This window comes from Dromiciops gliroides, chromosome 2 (genome assembly GCF_019393635.1).
Source record: "Dromiciops gliroides isolate mDroGli1 chromosome 2, mDroGli1.pri, whole genome shotgun sequence".
Lineage (NCBI taxonomy): Eukaryota > Metazoa > Chordata > Mammalia > Microbiotheria > Microbiotheriidae > Dromiciops > Dromiciops gliroides.
In genome coordinates, this window is record NC_057862.1 from 85,652,483 (window position 1) to 85,678,535 (window position 26,053).

The window sequence follows — 26,053 nt, forward strand, 5'->3', positions numbered from 1 at the left end:
AAAGAGAAATGAGGGTGATGCAGGAAAGACATGAGAAAAAAGTCAACAGCTTTTACAGCAATTACATGTAAAGATATTTTTTGAGTTCCAAATTTTTCTCCCACCCTCCCTTCCCTCCCACCTCCCGAGTGTTAAATAGTTTTGGTTTACTGCCTAATTTGGGGGGGACTAATCTGACTGGAGGACTAATCTGGGGACTTTTGACTAACTGGCTATCTGACTGCTATTAACTTAGTATGGGCCATTTAAAAAGTTCCACCACACTGCTCCACTCCCAAAATTGATAAACTAAAGATTAAGAAGCCTTTTAACTAAATAATCAAAGCAGAGTTTATTTATGAGATACTATTTAAAATTAAGAATACAGGGAAATAAAATGTACAACCTGACTGCATTGCGGCTGGTCACTTTCCACCTGCTATGCCTGGAACTTTTTTAATACAATAAGGGCCTTTGCCACCTCTTGCCTTAGGGTATGTTCCACTTTCACTGCTTAGCTCCTTTCACTAACTCCAAGCCCTTTTCACTTTGTTGATCCCCCTGAGTCTAACTTTCCTCTCCGTACTGCCACCTGAACCCCTGTGTTTCTCTCTCACTGACCGCTCCTTCCGTTCTCCTAGTGCTCCAGTGTCCTCCGTTCCGTTCATCTCATCAGCCCCTCTTTAATCTTGTCAGCCCCTTCTCCGTTCTTCTAATCTTTTCAGCCTCCCTTTCTCTTGTCAGCCCCCCCCCCCTTTAATCTAACTCCCAGGTATATGTATGTATATATATATATATATATATATATATATATATATATATATATATATATATATATATATATATATCTTCCTTCTCTCCACTCAAATCTCGGGGCTTCCTGCACCCCCCCCACACACACACACCAAGCTAATCCGCCAGCCGCCCTGGGGCTGGGTGGAGGGGATGCTCAAGTTTCTCCTGCATACCATACCCAGGGCTCCAGGGGCCCATGCCCCTGCTGTGCACCTGCAACCTCGGCACGGACTACACCAGAGCCCGGCCTGGATGAACCCAGGATCTCTCGGATAGATCCACTTAGGTCAGAGGGAGCTGGGGATCCCTCCCCTCAGCTGTCTGACCTGGAGTCTTGTACAGCTCACAGGGCTTTTTGGCTCAGCTGAAGCAGAGGGGGAGGGGCACCAGCCCTTCACACAGAAAAGACCCTGAGGGCCTAAGGCTTTTTAATCTCAGCCCAAAGGTAAGGTCCCCAAATCAAAATAAATTTCCACATGAGGCCAGCAAGAAATGTGATATAGGTTATACATTTCAATCATGTGAAAATAGTGATTGTTTTGTTTCTTCCTTGCCTATTCTAATTCCTTGAATTTATTTTTTCTTCTGTTATTGCTAAGGCTAACAATTCTAGTACAATATTGAATAATAGTGGTTATAATGGACATCCTTGCTTCACCCCTGATCTTATTGAGAATGCCTCTTATTCCCATTGCATATAATGCTCACTGATGGTTTAAGATAGATACTGTTTATCATCTTAAGAATCTCCATTCATTCCTATGCCTTGTAGTGTCTCTTTTGTTTTTGTTTGTTTGTTTGTTTGCGAAGCAATGGGGGTTAAGTGACTTGCCCAGGGTCACATAGCTACTAAGTGTCAAGTGTCTGAGGCCAGATTTGAACTCAGGTACTACTGAATCCAGGGCCAATGCTCTATCCACTGCGCCACCTAGCTAACCCCAGCCTTGTAGTGTTTTTAATAGGAATGGGTGCTGTATATTGTCAAAAGCTTTCTCTGCATCTATTGAGATAATTATATGATTTTGGTTAGTTTTGTTATTGATGTGGTCGATTATGTTGACAGTTTTCCTATGTTGAACCAGCCCTGTATTCTGGGTATAAATCCCACCTGGTCTCAGTGTATAATCCTGGTAATAAATTGCTTTAATCTCTTTGCTAATATTCTATTTAAAGTTTTTGCATCAATATTCATTAGGGAGATGGGTCTAAAATTTTCTTTCTGTTTTTGTTCTTCCTGGTTTAGGTATCAGCACCATATTTGTCTCATAGAAGGAATTTGGTAGGATTGCTTTTTCACCTATTTTTCCAAATAGTTTTGTATTGTTCTTTAATTGTTTGGTAGAATTCATTTGTAAACCCATCTGTCCCTGGAAATTTTTTTCTTAGGGAGTTCGATGGCTTGTTCAATTTATTTTTCTAAAATGGGCTTATTTGAGGATTTTATTTCCTCTTCTGTTAATCTGGACAGTTTATCTGTTTGTAAATATTCATCCATTTCATTTAGATTGTCCAATTAACTGGCATATAGTTGGATGAAATAGCTCCTAATTATTGCTTTAAATTTCCTCTTCATTGGTGGTGAATTTACCCTTTTCATTTTTGATTCTGGTGACTTGGTTTTCTTCTTTCTTTTTTAAAAATCAAATTAATCAAAGGTTTACCTATTTTATTGATTTTTCATAGAAGCAGCTCTTAGTTTTATTTATTGATTCTATAGTTTTCTTACTTTCAATTTTATTAATATTCAGAATTAGCAATTTGGTATTTAATTGGGGATTTAAAATTTGTTCTTTTTCTAACTTTTTTAGTTGCATGCCAAATTCATTTATCTCCTCTTTCTCTATTTTATTCATGTAGGCATTTAGAGATATAAAATTTCCTCTAAGAACTGCTTTGGCTGCATCCCATAAGTTTTGGTATGTTGTCTCATTATTGTCATTCTCTTGAATGAAGTTATTGATTGTTTCTGTGATTTGTTGTTTGACCCACTCATTCTTTAGGATGAGGTTATTTAGTTTCCAATTTATTTTTGGTTTATCTTTCCTTGGCTCTTTATTACACATATTTTTTATTGCATCATGATCTGAAATAGATATGTGAATGTAGATTGAAGCATAGTATTTTCATTTTATTTCTTTCTCATGGTTTTTCCCTTTTGTCCTGATTCTTCTTTCACAATATGACTAATGTGGAAATATGTTTAATGTGATTGTACTGCATAACCTATATCAGATTTTTTGCTGTCTTAGGGAAGGGAGAGGAGAAAAATGTGGAACTCAAAATCTTACACAAATGAATGTTGACAACTATATTTGCATGTAATTAGAAAAAATACTATTAAGATGGAAAATAAGTTTTAAAATGATATACATGTATGCATACACACATTTATTTGCATATACATGCACAGTTGCATACATGTGTGCATATGCACACATAAATACACACATATCTATTTATATATGTATAAATACATATGTCCTCCCCCATTAGAATATGAATTTCTTGTAAGTAAGAACTGATTCATTCTTTGTGTTTGGATCCCCAATGCCTGGCACATACAAGGGGCTTAATATATACTTGTTGATTGATTGATTGATTGGGAAAGATCTTGAGTTAGAATAAAGCATTGGGGGTAGCTAGGTAGCACAGTGGATAAAGCATTGGCCCTGGATTCAGGAGGACCTGAGTTCAAATCCAGCCTCAGACACTTGAAGCTTATTAGCTATGTTACCCTGGGCAAGTCACTTAACCCTCATTGACTTGCAAAAAAAAAAAAAATTAAGTACATGCCTTGCAATTATGCTGTGTAAGAAGAGTCTCAAATCACTCAGCACACTGTGCCTGTTTCCCCAATCATGTGTTAGTGATACTGAGGAAGAATTTATTAAGAATCATAATTTATCCCTGTCAAGTTCTTTGGATTCTTGAAGATCAGTGCAGCCTAAATAAATATACTAACGTTATCCTTTTCTAGGTCAAATAAAATTCACAATGCCTGCTGAGAAACTTGTTTTGACATATAAATTGAATAGATTCTTTGCAGTGTGAGATCATTTGCTTTGAATGTTCATGCAGAGAAGTTAGAGTTGTGGAAGAGTGATGTTGAACTTTAGGCCTAGTATAGGGGAGGATTCTTGGAAGTCGCTTGGGGACAAAACCATTCCTTATCAGTTCAGTACAAACAAAAGATGTTAAGATCTCCAGGGAAATGAGAATCAGAGAATCAGTAATAGCCAGTATTATCAGATATTTCCTAGAACTCTTTCCACCCTTTGGGAAATCTTAGATCAATGTTCTAAGAACGACCAAGAAACTCTTACCGTGGTAAAATGTCATATTAGACTTTGATTTGTTTGGTAAGAATTAATTTCCTTTATTTTACAGTGTTAATCTTTGGGTAATGTTCTGTGATGGTAGTTGGATAAATTGTGTGTGTGTGTGTTTTCTAGAGTTGAGGGTAGCCAGCCAATCATGAGGCTACCTATTTAATAACTGGAATTAGGAAACCTTCTTTGCTGGCATGCTGGGGCTTGGACAGCAGCAGAGGGGGGAGTTTGGCATTTCATGTCCTTCACAATCTGGTTTCATCTTACCTGTCCAGATTTATTTCACATTGCTCTTCTTTACAATAGTTGTACTCAACATTTCAATCAAATTGACTCATTTAACTATTACTGGAAATGGAACTGGGCACTTCATCTCCTGGCTCTGTAATTTTGTACAAGTTGTCCCCCTTGACTGAAACCCAATCCTCTTTAGAATCCTTGGGTTTCTACTGGACTCAACTCCCACAACATCTCCTATAGGAAATCCTTCCTGATCCTCCTAGTTTTAGTTTTCTGTTCTCTCTCTCTCTCTCTCTCTCTCTCTCTCTCTCTCTCTCTCTCTCTCTCTCTCTCTCTCTCTCCTCTCTCTCTCCTCTCTTCCTCCTCCTCTTCCTTCTCCTCCTCTTCCTTCTCCTCATCACCTTGCATGCATCTATGCTATATCCTGGAAGAAGGGGATGCTTTATGTTCTGTCCTTGTATCAGTAACACCTACAACAAAGACTTATGCATATGATGCAAATCAAGAATATTAGTTTTATCAATTTGTCCAAGCTGGGATTGGGCTTCCAGGGATTCCAAAAAAACCTGAAGGCATTATAGTTTTAGAACTGGTAAAAGACATGAGAACATTTAGTATAAACCTCTCATTTTGCAGATGAAGGAGTCGAGATGCAGATAAATGAAGTGATTTGCTCAAGGTCACAGAGGTAGTTATTAACAAAGCCAGCATATGAACCACATGCTTAAGATCTATATCCAATACTAATAGTTCCTGACATTCAGGCTAAAATGACTTCAGAGAAGGATGTGGGTCAAATTGTAGGATTTTTTTTTATCTCAGAGAACAACATAGACGAAGATCTAGAGTCCAGTAGGACAGAGAATAGCATTAGTAAGCAAAGAAGATGGAAGTTAACTCAGGACTCTTCCAAGAATGATCTAATCTATTTTATCCTTCCTACTTTGTATGGATGAAGCTGGGCCCTCAAATGTATTTTTTCTGGAGAGATGCTTCCAGGTGTGTCCTGTTTCCAGAACAGGAAGAGAGGTGATAGAATCAATGGAATGTTCTTATATCTTGAATCCCAAAGAATTGAAAGTCTTTTATCTACTTATATCAGATATGGGCTAAAATAAGCTTAATCTTTGATGAATGTAAAATGTCATTTGAAAAGGTTACCTTCCTTTCTTTGGAATTTGACCTGATTTTAAGCTCCTTGATGGCAGATACCATGGTTGTTTTTTTTATTGCAGAATCCAGACATTGGAAGCTATCCCATTGGTCATCTAGTCTAGCCAATCCTGAATAAGAATCTACTCAATTCCTTACCTGAGAAGTGATCATCTAGCCATCACTTAACTTCTGGTGAGAAGGAATTTCCAAAAGCAGAACATTTAACTTTTGAAAAACTCTAGATTTAGGAAGTTTTTCTTACTTGGAGCCTAAACTACCCCAAGTGAAACTTTCACACATTGTTTCCAGGCTTGAAACTTTCACAGGAGGCTTAGCCTCTACAGTCAAGTACGACAAGTCTCGTCCCTCTTTCACATCATGGTGCTTCAAATCCTTTAAGCCAACTCTCATATCCTGCCAGTCTTCAGTTCTCCTGCCAATCTATTTCCAGTTCCTCCAATGGAGTTTCATGTGTCATAAACTCAGGTATCTTTGATTGTATTATTCTGGAAATATTCCAGTTTATCAATGTGCTTTCTAGAATATGGTATCTAGAACCAAGCACAATATTCCTAATGTGGTCTGCATCATATCTCTAATCTTATGAACCCTGACTCTTTCAATGTGGACTAACATTGCATTAGTTTTTTTGGTTAGCATGCTCCTTGGTTAAGTTTGTAGTCCATTACAGTTCCAGCTTATTTGATGAATTACTGCCTCACACAACTTGGGCTTTTGAACTTGTTGTTTTTTTTAATTTAAGTGTAAGACTTGGCCTTGATCTTTATTAATAAGTTTAGCTCATTTGATTTGGCCCAGTATTCTAGTCTGTCAATTTTTTTTGAATCCAGAATCTCTCTTTTGTAATGTTAGCTATCCCTCCAAGCATTGTGTCATCTGCAAATTTGATAAGCCTTCCAAGCATACCTTTATTCAAGTTCATGGATAGAAAAAATAAATTTAAGTTAGCCAGGCCAAGGTTCCCTGGGACAATCCACAAGGGTGGATTTCACATTGGTTTATCCTTTCAAGGCTGACATGAAAATTACTACTCATGTTGGAACAAAGGTATCCTAAAAAGTGTGGGCCCTTTAAGTCTCAGAGACCTACTGCACAGAAATAACTTGAATTCTCTTCCAGATTTTTTTTTCACAGTTTAAATGTTGAGATGATTTTATAAGCTACCTAGTGTTTATTTTAATTTTAGAAAACTGACTGGTTCATTTGTAGCTAGTGTTAGGATTATCTAGTGATAGAAGCAGGTGGGCAGTGGGTGGTTCCATGTTAGTAAATTAATTGTATAGTCTATGAATTCATCACATTGTTTAAAGTAGAATATATAATTTATGTTTAAAATGAGCATCTATTTCTTCACATTATCTCACATATGATGTTTCATAGCTATTAAAGCATAAGACAGGAATACAAAATTAAGATCTTTCTTAAATTGCTTTCCATTGTGCATGTTTGTTATTAAGGTAATAGTACTAGCCTTATTATATGGACACTTTAGTGGGTCATGAATGTGGGCTATACTTTGGTCTCTAGCATAGATTTGTGGTATTCTATTTAGTACTCTTTTTATTTCATTAAATATTTCCCAATTCCATATAAAGGAATTTTTAACATTCTTCTTTAAATTTTGAGTTCTCAATTATCTCCATCTGTTCCGCCCCTACCCCCTCCTTGAGAAGGCAGCCACTTAGATCTTGATAATACATATGAGGTCACGCCAAACATATTTCCATATTAGCCATGTTGCAAAAGAAAACAGAAACAAAACATTACTATAAAATAAGGAATGTTAAAAATATATTTCAATCTGCATCCAGAATCCGTCATTTCTCTCTCTGGAGATAGATAACCTTTTCCATCATAGGTCCTTTGGAATTGTCTTGGATCATTATTTTGATTAGAATAGCTAAGTCTTTCACAGTTGATCCTTCTTACAATATTGCTGTTAGTGTGTGAAATGTTCTCTTGGTTCTGCTCAGTTCACTTTGCATGGGTTCATATAAATCTCAGGTTTTGTTTTTTTTTTTCCTTCTGAAACCATTCTGCTCACCTATAGCACAACACTATTTCATCACAATCAAATGTTATACCCATTCCCCAATTGATGGGCATCCCTCAATTTCCAATTCTTTGCCACCACAAAAGAGCTACTATAAATGTTTTTGTACATATAGATCCTTTCCTTTTTAAAAAAAATCACTTTGGGATATAGACCTTGTAGTAGTATTCCTGGGTCAAAGGAGATGAAAAGTTTTATAGCCCCTTGGTCATAGTTCCAAATTGTTCTCCAGAATGGTTGGACTTGTTCACAACTCTACCAATAGTACATTAGCATACTGACTTTTCCACATCCCCTCCAGCATTTATTATTTTCCTTTTGTGTCATGTTAGTCAATCAGATAGGTTTAAGGTAATATCTCTAACTTGTTTTAATTTACATTTCTCTAATTAGTAGTGATTTAGAACATGTGACTATTGATAGCTTTGAGGTTTTTTTTTCTTCTGTAAACTGTGTTCTTATGCTTTGACCATTATTCAACTGGGGAATGCCTCTTATTTTTAGAAATTTGGCTCAGTTCCATATATATTTAAGAAATGAGGCCTTTGTCAGAGGAAATTGATATAAAATTTTATCCCAATTTCCTGTTTTCCTTTTAATTTTGGCTATATTCAGTATTTTTTTGTGCAAAAGCTTTTTATTTCATGTAATCAAAAATATCTGTTTTATTTACCATAATTTTTCCTGTCTCTTATTTGGTCATAAACCCTTCCCTTATCAACAGATCCAATGGCTACATTTTGTCTGTGCTCCACTAGTTTACTTATGATATAACTGTTTATGTCTAAATCATGTCTTGGCAGGTGGACTCCCAAGTATTTTATGTTGTCTACAGTTATTTTGTTTTTGTTTTGTTTTGTTTTTGTTTTTGCAGGCAATGGGGGTTAAGTGACTTGCCCAGGGTCACACAGCTAGTAAGTGTCAAGTGTCTGAGGCTGGATTTGAACTCAGGTACTCCTGAATCAGGGGCCGGTGCTCTAACCACTGTACCATCTAGCTGCCCCCTGCAGTTATTTTGAATGGAGTTATTCTTTGTATCTCTTCCTGCTGGATTTTGCTTGTAGCATATAGAAATGCTGATGATTTACATGGGTTTATTTTATATCCTGCAACTTTGGTAAAATTGTTTCAGTTAGCTTTTTAGTTGATTTTCTAAGTATACTCTCACATTATCTGTAAAAAGTGATGTTTTTATTTCCTCATTGTTTATTCTAATTCCTCCAGTTTCTTTTTCTTGAATATTTGATATAGGTAGGATTTCTAGTACAGCATTGAATAATAATGGTGATAATGGTACCCTTGCTTCACTCCTGATCTTATTGGGAAGACTTCAAGTTTATCCCCATTGCACATAATGCTTGTCGTGTTTTTTTTAATATTTAGATTAAAAATAATTATCACTTTAAGATCCATTGACTCTAATGCTTTCTGGTGTTTTTAGTAGGAATGGGTGTTGAATTTGGCAAAGGTTTTTCCTTCATCTATTGATAAAATCATATGATTTTTATTATTTTTGTTATTGATATGGTCAATTATGCTAATAGTATTCCTAATATTAAACTAGCCTTGCATTTCTAGTATAAATTCCACCTGGTCATAGTGTATAATTTTTGTGCTCTATTGCTGTAATCTTCTAGCTAGTGTTTTATTGAAACTTTTATGTTGATTTTTCTTAAGGAAATTGGTCTAGTTTTCTTTCTCCCATTTTGCTTTTTCAGGTTTGTCTAATCACTCTTGACCAGTCCTCTTTTGAATAAATTACATTTATTTGAAAGACAGCCGGGGAGGGGGGTTAAAATATATGCCTATACTCATGGAAGAGAACCAAACTAAGTATTCAAAAAAGCACTGAATTCATATCCTTTCCACCTGTTATCTTCCCTGATTGTAGGCTTCTGGAAGTGAGTACTGAGAACTCTTAGGAAGAAACTCAGACAAATCCTTAACTTGCCTAGTTCATCCTTAACTGTCCCCTTAAGCAATATGTCAGTTCTGTGACTCTTGTTAAGTTAGGATAGAAATACAACGTATGAGACTGTAATTTTTATTTGGAATACAATACATATATACCTATTATATGCATACATGTGCATATTTTTTGTGTTTTTGTATGTTTAGCATTAGCAGGTAAATATTTGTCAACTTATAATGCTAATCCCAGCTTCTTTTACTTTGACATTCAAAAGGTTCTCCTAATCCTCACATACAAATTGAAGAGGAAAGATGAAGCTGCTGTATATTTGTGAATATTAATAAATTTCCCTCCCCCTCTCTGATGGCTTTTCTAAGTGTATTGTGCTTGTGTGTTTCCATTCTCTCTGCCACAGCATCCAAAATTATTGCCTTCGTGTTTCCCATTAAAATAAGGACAATCACCATCATTTATATAACTCCTTAATGCTTTACCTACATTATCTTATTTGATTCTCATATCTCCACAAGATAGGGAGGTAAACTAATTATCCTAATTTTTCAAATGCACAAACAGGCATAACGTTCAGAGGCCGTGCCCAGAAGGAAGTAAAGCACTCAGCTTCAGTTCCAATCTTGGGACCTTGCTTCATCCTAGCGATCTTTTTTCCTGTCAATGGATGCATATCTTTACCCACCCACCCCTCTCCTTCACTTTCTACTCCTTACTCTGGGAATTATAATCAAATCAATTGAATAGTTACTTCTGAGAGGTCGTGGATAGATGTAAATTTGTGCCAGTGAAGACAGTTACCTACATTGATGAGATAAGAGATATGTCAAAGTTTTGAAGGAGAATCATTTGAGCATGCTATGCCTGGTTTACTGTGCTAATCAAAAAATTTACCTGATGTTGCATAGTTATCCAAAAATATTTGTTAGACTTAGAACCTACATGTCTCAATACTTTCCCCATGCTTTTGTTCTTCTTCTAGGTTTAAAAATTCATTTTTAGAACTTAATGTAGGCTTTGTGCATTTAAAAGAGATAGAAAAGGAAAAAGACACTATTTCAACTAACTCCTTTCCTTTAAAGATTCAGATTTGTTGCTTTAAGAACCTTTGATGTGGAGCAAGAACCAGGTTGGTCTGTAGCCCCAGCTTATTGCTCACATTTCTATAAAGCAGGGATTACATAGATTTAAAGGAGTTCTTGAATTTGGATCAGGGAAAAAATACACCTTTATTTCCAATAACCTCTGCTTATCTTTTGTATCTTATGCTGTGCATTTAAAAAAATTATTCTGAGAAGGGGTCCATAGGCTTCAACTACCAAGGGGGTCCATGACACAAAACAAGTTAAGAACCTCTGCCTTAGAGGATTGTGAATCTAAATAAGAGCATGCAAGGACAATCTTGAACCTCTAACAAATGCAAAGTAGGAGTGAGAAAGTTAACTGGTTAGATGGTTGAGAGACAGTTTGATGCAGGGAGAAAGAATGAAATTGATTAGATCTTCTCATTGCGATTCCAGTCAAGGACCATTTCTTTAATGGAATACTCCATGCCTAGTACCAAAAAGGACAAAGTTGTTTCTCAACTAGATTCTGCCAATAATCTGATCTCAGTTAAATCCCACTGAACTTCAACTGTCATTGTTGTTCAGTTGTTTTAGTTGTGCCTGACACTTGGTGACCCTTTTTGTGGTTTTCTTGACAAAGATACTGGAGTGGTTTTGCACTTCCTTCTCCAGCTCATTTTAAATATGAGGAAACTGAGGCAAACAGGGTTAAGTGACTTGACCAGGTTCATACAGCTAGTAAGTATTTGAGGCCATATTTGAACTCAGAAAGAGAAATCTTCCTGACTTCAGGCCTGGTACTATCCATTGTGCCACCTAGCTACCTTACCATATATTATCTATATGCAAATATAGATAAGTATCTCATATATATATATATATATATATATATACACACACATATGTGTGTTTATGGTAATATGTGTGTATATATATGCATATATTTATAATATTCACCCTTAATATGTTTCCTTCCCCCTGAGTCTTCTGAATAAAACTTGTGTAGGAAAGGGTTGAAGATATTAAGGGTCTTCATTGAAATATTGTCAGACCCTTTTCTTTGACTCTTTGAATGGCCAGATGATAGGGCACTAAAGTGAAACTGTGTATGTTTGAAATAATAAGAAATGTGGTAATGTCAGTGCATTACAGACAGTATTTCATTTAAGCCTCATAACAATGTGGTGATATAGACAGGGATGCTATTCTTATCCTTTATGTGATTCTTTATGTGTTATCTCCACTAATCAAAATGTAAGCTCCTTAAGAGCTATTATTTTCCATAGTGCTTGAACATAGAAAGTGCCTAATAAATGCTTTTTTATTCCATTTACACTTGACAGATGAAGAAACTGAGGCTCCAAGAAGTTAAGCGATTTGTATGACTGCACAGCTAGGAAGTGGCTAAGCCAGGACTGAAGCCTAGGATTTCTGATTCCAAATTCAATGTTCTTTCCATTATGAGAAAATGGTCTCCCCTAGGTTGTGATGTGATTGGAGCTAAGAGCCATGGGTGGCATAGCATCTCACTCATCACTAATGTTCTTCAATTTAGAGTTGGTCACAAAATCTCTTTTACCTCGATGGCATTAACTTTTAAGAAAAAACTGTCAGTCATTCCAAATTAAACTTGAATGATTGTGTGTGTCTTGTCCTTCTGTGTCTGTATAACAATGCTTATTAGTGAACTGAAGAAGCCATTAAACTGCTGTGGATTTCAAACCTTTGTATATTAGGAGCTAAGGAAATAGTCACATTACTGGATAAGTCATTCTGAGCAGGGCACACACTGATCACAATATGTATGCCTAACATGAGAGTTAGAAATGAGGATAATTTTCAGCATTATTTTTGTATGTGGAGTATTCTGAATGTGCAGAAGACTTTGTGGTGACCTCTCATACAATGACTGCTTTTATTATTATCTGTGGCTATGCAATCCTAATGCCTGCTGCAAAGAAACTACAGGTTCTCCTTCATTTGCAAGTACTTCTAGCCTTAGTGACCCACTTGGGGTAATCAACATCCCCAAATAATTCTTGGCAGTGGACATGGCAGAGAGAAGTTGTAATGGTTGTATTGACATGAATAGGGGAGAACAGAAGCTTGTGGGCACGATGGGATGGGATGGTTCAATGTCCTAATTTTACAGAGGAGAAGACTGAAACCTAGAGATGTGCTTTGGCTAAGTTTGCACATGAAGCAGAAATCATTTACCTTGTCACAGAACAAGAAGTCCAGCTTACTAAGTGAAAACTTCAGGACCACAAGAGGCCATTGGAAGAATGGAAAATTCAATAGGATGGTTTTACTGTCTCATACAGAGAACAAAGGCTTATTTGTTCTGGCGTGTATTAGACTTGCCATTTCATTGTGTTAACTGATGATAGGTTTGAATGAGGAGAATTATTGAATACAGTGGTATTTTGATCATATTTTGGTGGCCATGAATCTTAAATAATCATCACAATATCTACTATAAAATACATGTACATTCCACTTAAAAAGCAGAATTCATTGTATGTAGCCACAAGTTAGATAATTAAATTCTGCCAGTAGGACCAAGGTTCAGTTATAAGATCCCACTATAACTCCTTCTTAGTCTTTTTCATGTATATATGGCAGTCTCAGGCATAAAATTTGAAAACAATATTATTGAGAGATCTCTACTGGCCTTTTTTTTTCTTTTTTCTTTTTGTGAAGCAATGAGGGTTAAGTGACTTGCCCAGGGTCATACAACTAGTAAATGTCAAGTGGCTGAGGCCAGATTTGAACTCAGATCCTCCTGATCCAAGGCCAGTACTTTATCCACACTGTACCATGTAGCTGCCCATCCCTATTGCCTTTTGCCCATTTTGGTATATGCTTCTCCCTCCCTACCCATCTTCCTTCTGATAACAATAATCATACCTTATAAAAACCCAATTTAAGGCCAGATTAACTCCAGACTATGAAAAGAAGGAAACGAATGACTTAGCCTTTCATTTTGCCTTGTTAATAAACCAGAGCCTTTGGGGGATCGATCAGTCCATGCCAAGTTAATTGAAGACTGAAGATTTCCATTAAGTTAAGCACCATTAGCCACCCAGAGGACATGCCCTGATGTTGGACCCAGACACTGAGGGTTCCTAAGTGGATAAGTCCTAAAGTCCATGGCAATACTGATGCAGTGGAGCCAAGAAGCAGCATAATAACATACCACTGTTGTTCAAGATCATCGTATGAGAAGTTGTTGTTTTGTTTTGTTTTGGTGAGGCAATTGGGATTAAGTGACTTGCCCAGGGTCACACAGCAGGTAAGTGTTAAGTGTCTGAGACCAGATTTGCACTCAGGTCCTCCTGAATCCAGGGCTGGTGCTCTATTCACTGTGCCACCTAGCTGCCCTGAGAAGTTTTGTTAGACCAAATTATCATTCTCTCAACAGTTACTGTTCCTTTGTATGTTATGTTCTTCCCAGATATATGTTGCACACCTCAGTCTTAGACCCTACATTTCATATCTTGTCCCCTTGGATTTGGTTACCTGGTGATCTCCAATATGACTTAGTATGGCTTTTAGGATATTGACATCCATCAAGTCTATGCCTTCTTTTCTCAGGAGACCTATTTTGCTCTGGCTCTGCTAGTTGCTTTTTAATTGTCCCTTCTCTCTTCTATAAGGGGTGGGATTTCAATAATGGGACTGCAGCCAACCTTATTAAGCATTAAGACAAGAACTCAGAACCTTGGTACATAGCATTATAAAGGCTTCAAAACCCTGCCATAGGATCACAGATGTAGAATTACCATGGATCTTAGAAGTAATCTAATCAAATACCCTCTTTGTATAGTTGAGGAAAAGCAAAAAGGAGGGCATATACTAACCCAGGGGAGTAAATGGAAAAGCTGGGGATCCACACTCAGGTCCTCAAATTCCAAATCCAAGTGTTGTTTTTTCTTCCATTTTTCCAAATTGCCAATTCTGTGGTTGGGGGGAGTCATCAAGGAAGCCATATATTTTTAGATAGACTTTGTATCCATAAATGTAAATTCTCTATAATGGACCAATGAGTTATAGGCATAAGCAGACTGAAGCATATAATTAATTATAAATTGTGTGAAAAAGGTATTATTAAAAGACATGAAGGAGCAGAGAAAGAGTTGTTCTCATCACATGCCAAGAGTGAAGGACAATAGACAGACAATCCATATATGATATCCTGGCATACACAAAGTATTAGAGTAGCAAAGCCTTCAAAGTGTATTGGATGGATCCTTCATAGAGAATTTATGTAAAGATATGTTAAAGGAATCACAAAGAATAAAAGGGGGCAGCTAGGTGGCGCAGTGGATAGAGCACCGGCCCTGGAGTCAGGAGTACCTGAGTTCAAATCCGGCCTCAGACTATTAACACTTACTAGCTGTGTGACCCTGGGCAAGTCACTTAACCCCAATTGCCTTACCCCCCCAAAAAAAAATTAAAAAAAAAAAAGAATAAAAGGACATGGAGGCATTGTATTCTGTACCAGTGGAGGGACCATCCCAATGGATCCATTAAAATGTTAAAGTCAGTAAAAGAAAGCCACACACTAATAGCAAGCAATAAAAATCTTCTTGCTTAGTCATTTTTGAAGGTAATATTCATATGTTAGAAATACATCTCTAGCAGAGCATTTCTGCTTTTCTGATGGTACCCAAGTTCAATATCAATTCAAATTCCCAGTGCTATGGAATTATATTTTAATCTCTTGTTTTCTTGGGGATTTTTTGCATTTTTCATGTATCTAAACAAAAAGTTCTCTCTGAAATTCAATGAATCAGTCCATTTGGGTTTCCAAGAGTTCATACAAATAAAACATTGTCAAATGCTTTGCTACTAATGGGACATAGAAAGATCTTTGGGTTTGTACAAAATCCCTTTTGTAAGGAATATTAGTTATTCTCAGCAACACAATGATCTAAGACGATTCCAAAGAACTTTTGATGATGAAAACAAATGATATCTACCTCTAATGAAAGAACTGATGGAGTGTGACTACAGACTGAAGTATATATTTTTTAATTTTCGTTTTCTTGGTGTTAGGGTGAGTTTTTTTGGTCTGTGTTTTCTTTTACAGCATGATTAATATATATGGAAATAAGTTTTGCATGACTGCACATGTATAACCTATATTCAATTGGCTGCCTTAACAATAAGGGGGGAAGGGAAGGAAAGAGAAAATTTGGAGCTCAAAAGAATGTTAACATTATTTTTATGTGTAATTGAAGAAAAATGCAATGATAAAATTCCTTAGGTGGCAAAGTAGATAGAGTGTTGGGCCTGGATAAGGAAGACCTGAGGTCAAATCCAGGCTTAGACACTTAATGGTTGTGTGACCCTGGGTAAGTCATTTAACTCTGCCTCAGTTTCCTCAACTGTAAAATTAACTGGAGAAGGAAATGGCAAGCTACTTCAGTTTCTTTGCCAAGAAGACCCCAAAAGGGGTCACCAAGAATCAGGCATGACTGAAAATGTTTAAAAACAACAAAACAAACCAACTTAAGTTTCTGCACTGGGAAAAATACCATTAAAGATAAACCTGTTTTTATTAGGTCCTCATTTTTAAATTAAATATTTGAAGAGAAATTGTTGATTTGCTACCCAAGTTTTTGGAGGGGTTTCTGTCTTTTCTCCAGAAAATTTCCATTTCTTTTTGCTCCTTATCCTCATGTTTTTGAGGACTAAGAATCTTAACCTAGGGGCAGCTAGGTGGTGCAGTGGATAGAGCACCGGCCCTGGAGTCAGGAGGACCTGAGTTCAAATCCGGCCTCAGACACTTAACACTTACTAGCTGTGTGACCCTGGGCAAGTCACTTAACCCCAATTGCCTCACTAAAAAAAAATAAAATAAAAATAAAAAAAATGATTATTAAAAAAAAAGAATCTTAACCTGATTTCTCCCAACTTTATTTAATATAGATTTGTGTGCCCACAGAATTTAGAATTGTTAGGGGAATAGATGGCCATTGTCACAACAAACAGTTATCACATAAGATGAACATAGTGAAATGAGATTGCTGGCACATCACTTGGGAGTTCTCTGAAGATTGGCAGTAGTTTGTTGTTTGGGTTTGGTTTAATTTTATAATGCAAAAATACTAGTTTTATAAAATATAGCTCTAGAACCATTGATGCTAGTTTTACGAATTACAGAGCATAGAATGCTAAAGATGGAAAGAACCTTAGAGATCATCTAATTCAAGCTTCTAATTTCACAGATGACAAAGCCAAGGTCCCAAGACATAATTATGACTGACTATCAGACCCATAGTGCTTCCCATGCCCTCACAGGTCATCTGGTCCAACCTCCTCTGAAGCATGAAATGTTTCTAATAGATTCTTGGCCAATCACTATCCAACCTCTACTCAGAACCTCCAGTGATGTGTAACTCACTGTTTTCAAGACCACTTATTTAATTTTTGGATAGTTCTGATTAAGTTACAATAATCCAAAGTCTTTCTGAGAAATTCAAACCAAAATTATGATATGCAGGCAGGTCATCACTTAAAAGAACTGCTTACTACTATGACTTTTTTTGTGTGATTTTAAGGTGAAGAACCTGTCATATTTATAGATCCTGGCTTTTAGCAAGAAATCCTCCCCACCCATACCCAGCACACACACATGAAGCATTTATAATTACCCAAAGCAATTTATAACTGTAGATTCTTGATAACTAGGCTGTTGAATGAATTCAGTTTAATATAATTAGTTAATCTTTCTAAACCAATTTTGCCAGCCAATATGAATTCACACTGCAAACAAGAATACTTGTTTGCATTATTTCTGGATTATGGGTATGTAGTAATTGCTTTGGAGACTACTAGGTGGCTGAGTGGATAGAGTGCTGGGCCTGGAGTTAGAAAGCAGTATATCAGGGTATTATTATTCACTCATGTCTGATTCTTTGATTCTTCATGACCCAGTATAGAGTTTTCTTGGCAAAGATATCGGAGTGGTTTGCCATTTCTTTCTCCAGTGGACTAAGGTGAACAGAAATTAAGCCATTTGTCAAGGATCATATATAGCTAGTGAGTGTCTGAAGTAAAATTCGAATTCAGATCTTCCTGATTCCTAGAAAAAACAGAAGTTAAGTGACTTTCCCAGGATCACTAGTTTTAGGGTCTCAGGGTAGATTTGAACTCAGGTCTTTCTGACTCAGGGTCCAGCACTCTATCAATTGAGCTTCCTAACTGCCTTGGAGTCAGGAAAACCTGAGTTCAAATGTGGCCTGTGAAAGCTCCTAGCTGCCTATCTGCCTTGCCAATCTGAAGGCTATTATCTTCCTATCTGTAAGCTTTTAGCTGGCTGGAACTTCCAATCTGTAAGGGGGGGGGGGTAAAAAATCCCCCAAGTTCATTAAGCCCCGTGTGGGTCAATCTGTAAGGGCTTGCTCCCTCCCCAACTGCTTCTCCCAGACTGATGAGAAATGAGCTTAAAAAGCCTCCTTTCAATTTAACAACAACAGGGTTTATTGGTAAGAATAAACTTAGAGATAAGGATAAAGAAAAATAGGATATATGACCTGTCTGCCTTTAACTTTCTCACCTGTGGGTGTGGCTGGCCGCTGCTGCCATCACCTGCGCTTCCTCTCATCTACCTTCCACCATCTACAATTCACATCTCCACCCTTCTCCTTCTCCTGTCTACAGTTCCCCCTTCACTATAGCTCACCTCCTTTCTTGGTCGCTCCATCACTCCCCTCTGCTCTATGTCTCCCAGTCCCCCTTTCGTTTCACCTCCTGGGCGGGCTGGGGCACAGAGACTCCATGCATATCCTGGCTGAGTAGAGGAACCTGGGTATGACAACCCAAGGCTTGCATGCAGGGGGGGACAGGGAGCTGGGCAGACCACACCCGAGGCATTCTAGCTTTAGACAAAAATGGGGGTCCCCAAATCAATTCTTTTTTTTTTTAATTTTGTGGGGCAATGGGGGTTAAGTGACTTGCCCAGGGTCACACAGCTAGTAAGTGTCAAGTGTCTGAGACCGGATTTGAACTCAGGTCCTCCTGACTCCAGGGCTGGTGCTTTATCCACTGTGCCACCTAGCTGCCCCCCCAAATCAATTCTTACACCTGACACTTACTCTCTGTGTGACCCTGGGCAAGTCACTCAACTTCTTTTTCCCTTAATCCATTGGCGAAGGAAATGGCAAAGCACTCCAGTATCTTTGTCAAGAAAATTCCATAATGGGGTCATGAAGAGTCAGACGTGACTGAACAGCCAAACAGCAACAATTGCTCTGTGTCAAAGCTTCTTAAACTGTGGTTCATGACCCCATATAGGGTCACATAACTGAGTGTGGGGGATTGTGAACAATTTGACAACAGTAAAAGGTTATGTATACCTTTTTTGTATACCCATATACTTGAGTTCATGTAAAAATTTCTTGGGCAAAAAGGGTTTGGGAGTGGAAAAAGTTTAAGAATCCCTGCTCTATGTGCAAATGAGTGTTTCAAATACTGTAAAACATGTAAAAAAGTCAGTGTTAACCAATGGCTAGGGAGCCAGCCTTGGAGTGAGGAAGAGCAAGGTTCAAATCTTTCCTCCTATGCATTTCTGCTTTATCATCATGAACTAGTCAGTGGTCCAGATAGCTTTCTAAGACTCTTAAGTTGCTGAACCATATTGGTGGAGGGAGGCTCCACATTGGGAAATATGGTGTGATGATGAAGTCATGGATCTGGGCCCCCACAATCCTACTAACAGAACTTAAACATGTTGATATTTCTGAAGGATTGTGGAACTGTTAATTATCTCTAATGCATTAAAATCTAATCATAAAAATAATATTCTTTTGCCTCATTATAAATCTAAATTAAAGCATGATAAGGCAGGGAAATAAAAAGGATTTCCTGAATATAAAGATTCTGGAAATTATCCCATTCCACCTACCCTGGTAGGACAATTGTTCATCCTTCAGTAGACTTTCAAAAGGGCTGGAGGCAACTAGGTGGTGTAGTGGATAGAGTACTGGCCCTGGAATAAGGAGGACCTGAGTTCAAATCCAGACTCAAACACTTGACACTTACTAGCTGTGTGACCCTGGACAAGTCACTTAACCCCAATTGCCTCACCAAAAACAAAAACACCCCCAAAACAAAACAAAACAAAAACACAAAACAAAAGGGCTGAAGAAGTGATGACTCTGGTCCAAGGTGATTATTATGTACATCCAGCCTTTTAGGGGAAGGGATAGAAAGACTGGGTGGGTATGACCATGATGGAAAGAACCATGCTCATTTTTGTAACACAAGAGATTCTTTTTACAATGTGGTCAGCTCTGCTCTATTATACCGTTCAAGCATCTCTCCATATCAGATTATTAGACCAATTTGTAGCTCAGGTTGTGGAGGTTATTTTATCACCAAAAAAAGTATTTTATGTTGTTCATATGGACTGTTGTTGTTGTTGTTGTTGTTATTGTTGTTTTGTAAAGCCCATATACCAATAGCAGTTTACTTTTGCTTCCTGCCTAGGAGTGATTGGGTGACATCTTATAAAGTGATGGTAAGCAACGACAGTCATACTTGGATCACTGTTAAGAATGGATCAGGAGATCTGGTAAGTATCAATTAGAGTTCACATGATTAGAACCATAAAAATTTTGAGCTAAAGAGGATGTTAGTTATCATCTCCTTTAGTTCCTACTCACGTCCCCGTTTTATAGATGAGGAAACTGAAACTATGCTTGGAGAGGGGAAGCAATTTGCTCAAGGTCATAGATCTGGTTAATGGAAGAACCAGAGTTTAGATTTCAGGTGTCCTGTTTCCCAACTGAGCATCCTTTCCATTGCTCAAAGAAATCACTAAAAAAAGTCTTTAAATATGTGTGTACCCACATATAGATATATAGATAGATAGACTATATAAATATATATGGACATATAAATGGATATATGGATACATATATAATATATATAATAAAATGGATTGAGAGAGGTGACTGTTTAGTGAATTTATTAGACATTTTATCTTTAGCCACATAATATACATACTAGATATGATGCCTACTGTACACTGTATTTTTAGTGTGATGATTCTCTTATATTTCACTCAAAAATGAAGGTGAGGGGGAATTATTATGCACAATTGGGTTCTGGTTCACCATCCTTATTAATTTTCATTGATCTTTGAAAGCTTCATGCTCAGTTCCTAAAGAAGGAAAGTCACTCTGAGTTATCTACTACCATAGAACTTAATTATACAAAAATGGGAAATGTTATTAAAATGAGTTTTCATAATTTTCTATTCCTTTGGTAGTTTAAAAGTGCTGTTTAGTACCAGTTTTTGTAATTCACACTGATTTTGTGTGTGTGTATATGTGTATGTGTGCTTCCCCTATTTCAGAGCTATGGTGGTTTGTCCACTCTGGAAACCTCCCTTTTAATTTCTCTCTACCAGCAGTAACTTATGTATGCCTATTTCTAGACAATTGTGGTTGGTTGTGTGCACCTTTAAGGCAAAACCATGACTTTGATTTCCTTCCCTATCACCCAATGTACTCTTTTATTCTTTGAATAATTTATAGTTACTTAATAAATACTTTTTTACTTAAGCGATTTTGCACCTAACTGAAGGCCTTGCTCTGATCATACCATTCTGTTGCTCTAAAATTGTCACTGTGTCCTGAATTTCTCACGTATGTCTTGTGAATTCAAGAGGCGATTTAACATAGTGGATAGAGAACTGGCATTATGGTTATAGAGTCCTAAGTTTAAGCCTTGTGCTTGACTAGCACTGTTACCCTGGAAAAGTAACTTACCCTCTAAGTATCCCAGATACCTCTCATGAGATGACAAGTTGAAAAGTCAAACTACCCTGATGCTTCAGGAGTTCCCTGTATCAAATATGTCCATATGAACATGAAGTCACATGAATGGTCCCCAAAGAACATTGCTTTACTCCCTATGTGAAATCCTCACTCCAGTGTTTTATCATGGCATCACATAGGAAACCTGTACTCTGAAAGGTCATTTGTTCATCTTGACTGACAGTGTTCATGAGATAAAGTGGGAGAGTTGCCACTGAGAACATTGTTGCAGCACATGTGACACTTTTGATTGCAGAGATGAAGAAAAAGAGAGATTCTACAAAGAACTTTTCAAGATCCTTCAAACCAAGGCATCGTGTGCATTGATTCTTAATGACTTGAGCTCAGAGGTGAACATAGGAGACGATAGTCAGTCAGTCAATAAATATTTAAGTGCCTATGTGTCAGGCACCGTCCTAAGCACTGGGCAATGAAAAATATGTTGGGAAATTTGTGGGGGGGGGGTTTAAAAATGAAAGAAATGAACCTTATTAATCATCTAACTTAAAGATTCTTAAGCTCTTTTGTGTAATGGGCCCTTTTGCTGAAGCCTATAGAGCCCTTCTCAAAATGTCTTTAGATGCATAAAATAAAATGCATAAAAGTAAAAAGGAAATCAATTACATTGAAATACTTTTATTGTAATATTTTTCACAAAGTCCACAGGCTACAGTTTTAAGAACTACTGATCTGGTTCAACCTTTCCACTTACTGGTGAGAAAAGTGAGATTCAAAGAAATAATTGACCTGTTTGATGCCTCCCAGAAAGTCCCTAGTGGAGCTGGAACTGAATGCTGATCCAAAGCAGTTACCAATGCCCCATACTGTCTCCATTTGGAATCTAATTCCCACCTCCCTCCATACTCACCTTCTAAATGGAAGTGAGCTTGCCTTTCTGTGAACTCACTATGTTTTTCCCATTACCTCTCCTAAGTATTTATAATGTTCTAATTTCCTTTATAGATTTAGTATTTGTTTTATATCCTAGGCTAATCTCACTCCTTTATGTCCTGATTGATTACTGTGCCTAGGACTGTGCCTTCAGTAACTAATAAATGATTATTGGATGCTGAATGACTTAATCAATGAACTAATGTATAGTTACCAATTAAGGAAAGGGACTCCTTTTTCTAGTATTTAAGCTTTTCCATAACCTGAATTTCAGCTGCCTTTCTGCCTTTATTTCATACAACTCTCCTTCATGAACTCTCTTTCTGCCATACTCAATGACTGCATGTTCCTTGAACCCAGTATGCAGTCACAGCATGTGAGAGTTAGACAGGACCTCAGTGGCCCCCTAGTCCAACTGACACACAAAAGGAACCCCCACTCTAATATAGTTAATAAGTGGTCAATTATCTTCTGACTGAAACTTTGGGGTAGTTAGATGGTACAGTATATAGAACACTGGCCCTGAAGTTGGAAGGACCTGAATTAAAACTTTACCTCAGACACTATCTGTGTGATTTTAGGTGAGTCACTTAACCACAATTGCCATAAACATGTAGAGAAATCTCTAGTCATCCTTATATATATATATGTATCTCTATCTATCTATCTATCTATTTATCTATCTATCTATCTATCTATCTATCTATCTATCTATCTATCTATCTATCTATCATCTTATGTCATGGTCCTCTTCAAGAATGAAGGACAAAAAATCCACTACCAAGAACAACAAAAACAATGACTGAAGATTTCCAAGGAGAGGAAACCTATTGCCTCTTGAGGGAATTTATTCCATTTTTGAACAGCTATATTTAGTAGGAAGTGCTTTTTTACTTCAACCTAAATTATCTTCTTTTCAGCTTCTGCCCTCTAGGGCCTCATGGAATAAGCTTAGTCCCTATTTCTCATGATAGCCCTTCAGACACTTGAAAACAATGATCAATCCCCTATCCCCATCCCCCACCTCAGTGTTCTACTGGCTAAGCATCCACAATCACCATGGGAGACCAGAACAAGACCCTTCACCCTCCCAGTTGCCTTCCTCTTGACCCTTTACAACTTATCAATGTCCTTATTAAATTGTGGTGCCCAAATGCTTATTACTTTAAAAAAATTGTGGTGCCTATAACTGAACACAATACTCCAAAAAAAAATCTATGTGGTTTGGGTAGGATGTAATGGAACTACTGCCTCCCTCTTCCTGGAAGTTATGTTCCTTGATCACATGCATTTTTAGGCTTCTAAATCACCCTGCTGATTCATATTGAGCTTTCAGTCCACTCAGACCTTCAGATTGTTTTACAAACACCTGCTTTCTGTCCTTGCCCCCTCAGTGTTATACCTGTGAAATTGATTTTTGTTAGATGTGCAAGATTTTATATAATCTATATCAGATTACTTTCTGTCTTGGAGAGGGGGGAGGGAGGGAGAAAAATTTGAAACTAGAAATCTTATAAAAACAAATGTTGAAAACTATCTCTACATGTAACTGGAAAATAAAATACTTTTATGGAAAAAAGTGCAAGATTTTACATTTATCCCCTTTTAATTTAGAGTATTGTCCATTTTAGAAACTTTCATCCAGTGTCAGTTATCTCTCTTCATGTTGCGTCATTTGCAACTTTGATGAGAAACCATCCATGCCTCTATCCAAGTCATTGATAAAAATATTAAATAGCACAGGGCCAAAGATAGATTCCTGCAGTATTTTGCCACAGACATTCCAGCATTTTCACATTGAACCACCGACGATTCTTTTAATTTGACCACCCATATTCTGTTTCTGTTCTTTAGTCATTCCTCATTTCAGAATCCATCTCTTCCTTCAAAGTTCTACTCGGGTGCCATATTCACTGTGAAATCTTCCCTACTCTTAGCAAGTGTGTTGATACTCCCACTTTCCTCAATATTCCTAACATTATGCTCATTTATCTATGTATTATATTTCCCCAGTACAATGTAAGCTACTTAAGGGAAAGAAATACTGCCTCTTTCTCTTTGTATCCTAGTACTTTTGTTGTTGTTAAGTCAGTCAAGCTCTTCGTGACCCCGTTTGGGGTTTTCTTGGCAAATACATGTGGAGTAGTTTGCCATTGCCTTCTCTGCCTTATTTTCCAGGTGAAGAAAGTGAGACCAGGAGGGTTAACCTGGGGTCACACAGCTAGCAAGTGTCTGAGGCCAGGTTGGAACTCAGGGAAATTAGTCTTCCTGACTTCAGGCCTAGCACTGTACTGCTGAGTTGCCCTATCTCAATGCCCATGGACCTCCTTAGATAGACTATGTAATTGATTAATGATGGAAAGGAATAAAATTACCATGTCTCAACTATTTCATATGATACCTAGTGGAAAATTATGGAAAAAACTAATTTTTTTTCTTTAACTGACTATTCCTCATAAAAACATAAATTTCTCCTTTGTTCTCAAATAGATATTTGAAGGAAACAGTGAAAAAGAAATCCCAGTCCTCAATGAACTTCCAGTTCCAGTGGTTGCCCGTTATATTCGCATAAACCCTCGGTCATGGTTTGATAATGGGAGCATCTGCTTGAGACTGGAAATTCTAGGCTGTCCGTTACCTGGTAAGTGACATCTTTGCTTAATGTCTGACACTCAGTCAATAAACATTTGTTAAGTACTTTCTATGTTTCAGGAACCCATTATGCAAAAGCACTAAGGATACAAAGAAAGTCAAAACCAGTTCCTGCTCTCCAGAGGCTTACAGTCCAGTGGAAGAGACAGCATGCAAACAGCTATATACAAACAAGTTAGAGATGATGTTATTAGCACTTTATAATTTATGAAACATTTTATATGTTTATCTCATTCAATCATCATATCACCTCAGTGAGGAAAGTAGAGTAAGTATTATGGTCCATATTTTATAGGTGAGGATAGTTTTTCCAGAGCCCAAAAGATCAGAAGACCATAGATCTAAAGTTGGAAGGGACCAGAGAGGCCACTGAGTCCAACCATTTAATAGCTAAGGAGACTAAAGCTCAAGAAAACTAAATGTCTTCTCAAGGTCATGAAATAAGTATCCAATTGACTCGCTCAGCTAGTGTGGCAGAGCCTGTTGAAGCCCACATAGTCTCACTCCATTTCCATTGCTCTTCCCACTAGATCATAATTAGCCAATGCATAAAGAAAAATGCAAATCCCCATCTGATTTGTGAAACTGCCTTTCTTGTTAAGCGTCAGTATGAAATAGTAGCTGAAGTCTGTATGTGGTTCTCTGCCAACAAAGGCATTGTCAAAGTATAATACGCAGTACTGTATTAGGAAAAACCAAGATACAGCTGGCATCTTAAACAAAAGTGATGGATTACCTGCAGCTGCACATGTGTCAGGGTAGAAAACGTGTGATGCCATTTAGTTCAACAAAGCTTCTCTTTGTTAGTTTTAAAGGGCAGAGATCAGGGGGATGCCTTCAGAGGTTTGTGCCTTTTTAAGGTGAAAGGTGAGGGTTGGCACCCACGAGGACTGAATGATAAATGTTTCATTGGGAAGTTATGCTTGTTCTATGGCTGTTTGAGGATAAGTAGCCCCCCTGCTTAAAGATGACTTGTTACCATAGAGAGCCATGCTTCTGTTGATGGCAGCATTTGCCATCCTGCAGTCACTGATTTAGAGGAAGTTAGAAGAGAGGGCTGCTGACCTCATTAGGCTGGACATAAAACACACATACATATATGTCCAGAAACCAAG

The 26,053-nt window shown here is 37.4% G+C and overlaps 1 protein-coding gene across 1 annotated transcript in view; it reads left to right on the forward strand.

Annotated features, from left to right (window-relative positions):
• The window catches only part of CPXM2 (carboxypeptidase X, M14 family member 2), a 234,106-nt gene that overhangs the window by 125,116 nt on the left and 82,937 nt on the right, over window positions 1-26,053 (forward strand). Inside the window, exons 5-6 of the mRNA XM_043985357.1 lie at window positions 20,062-20,146; window positions 24,777-24,927. Coding sequence (XP_043841292.1) covers window positions 20,062-20,146; window positions 24,777-24,927 — 236 coding nt within the window. The remainder of the gene's footprint in view (window positions 1-20,061; window positions 20,147-24,776; window positions 24,928-26,053) is intronic.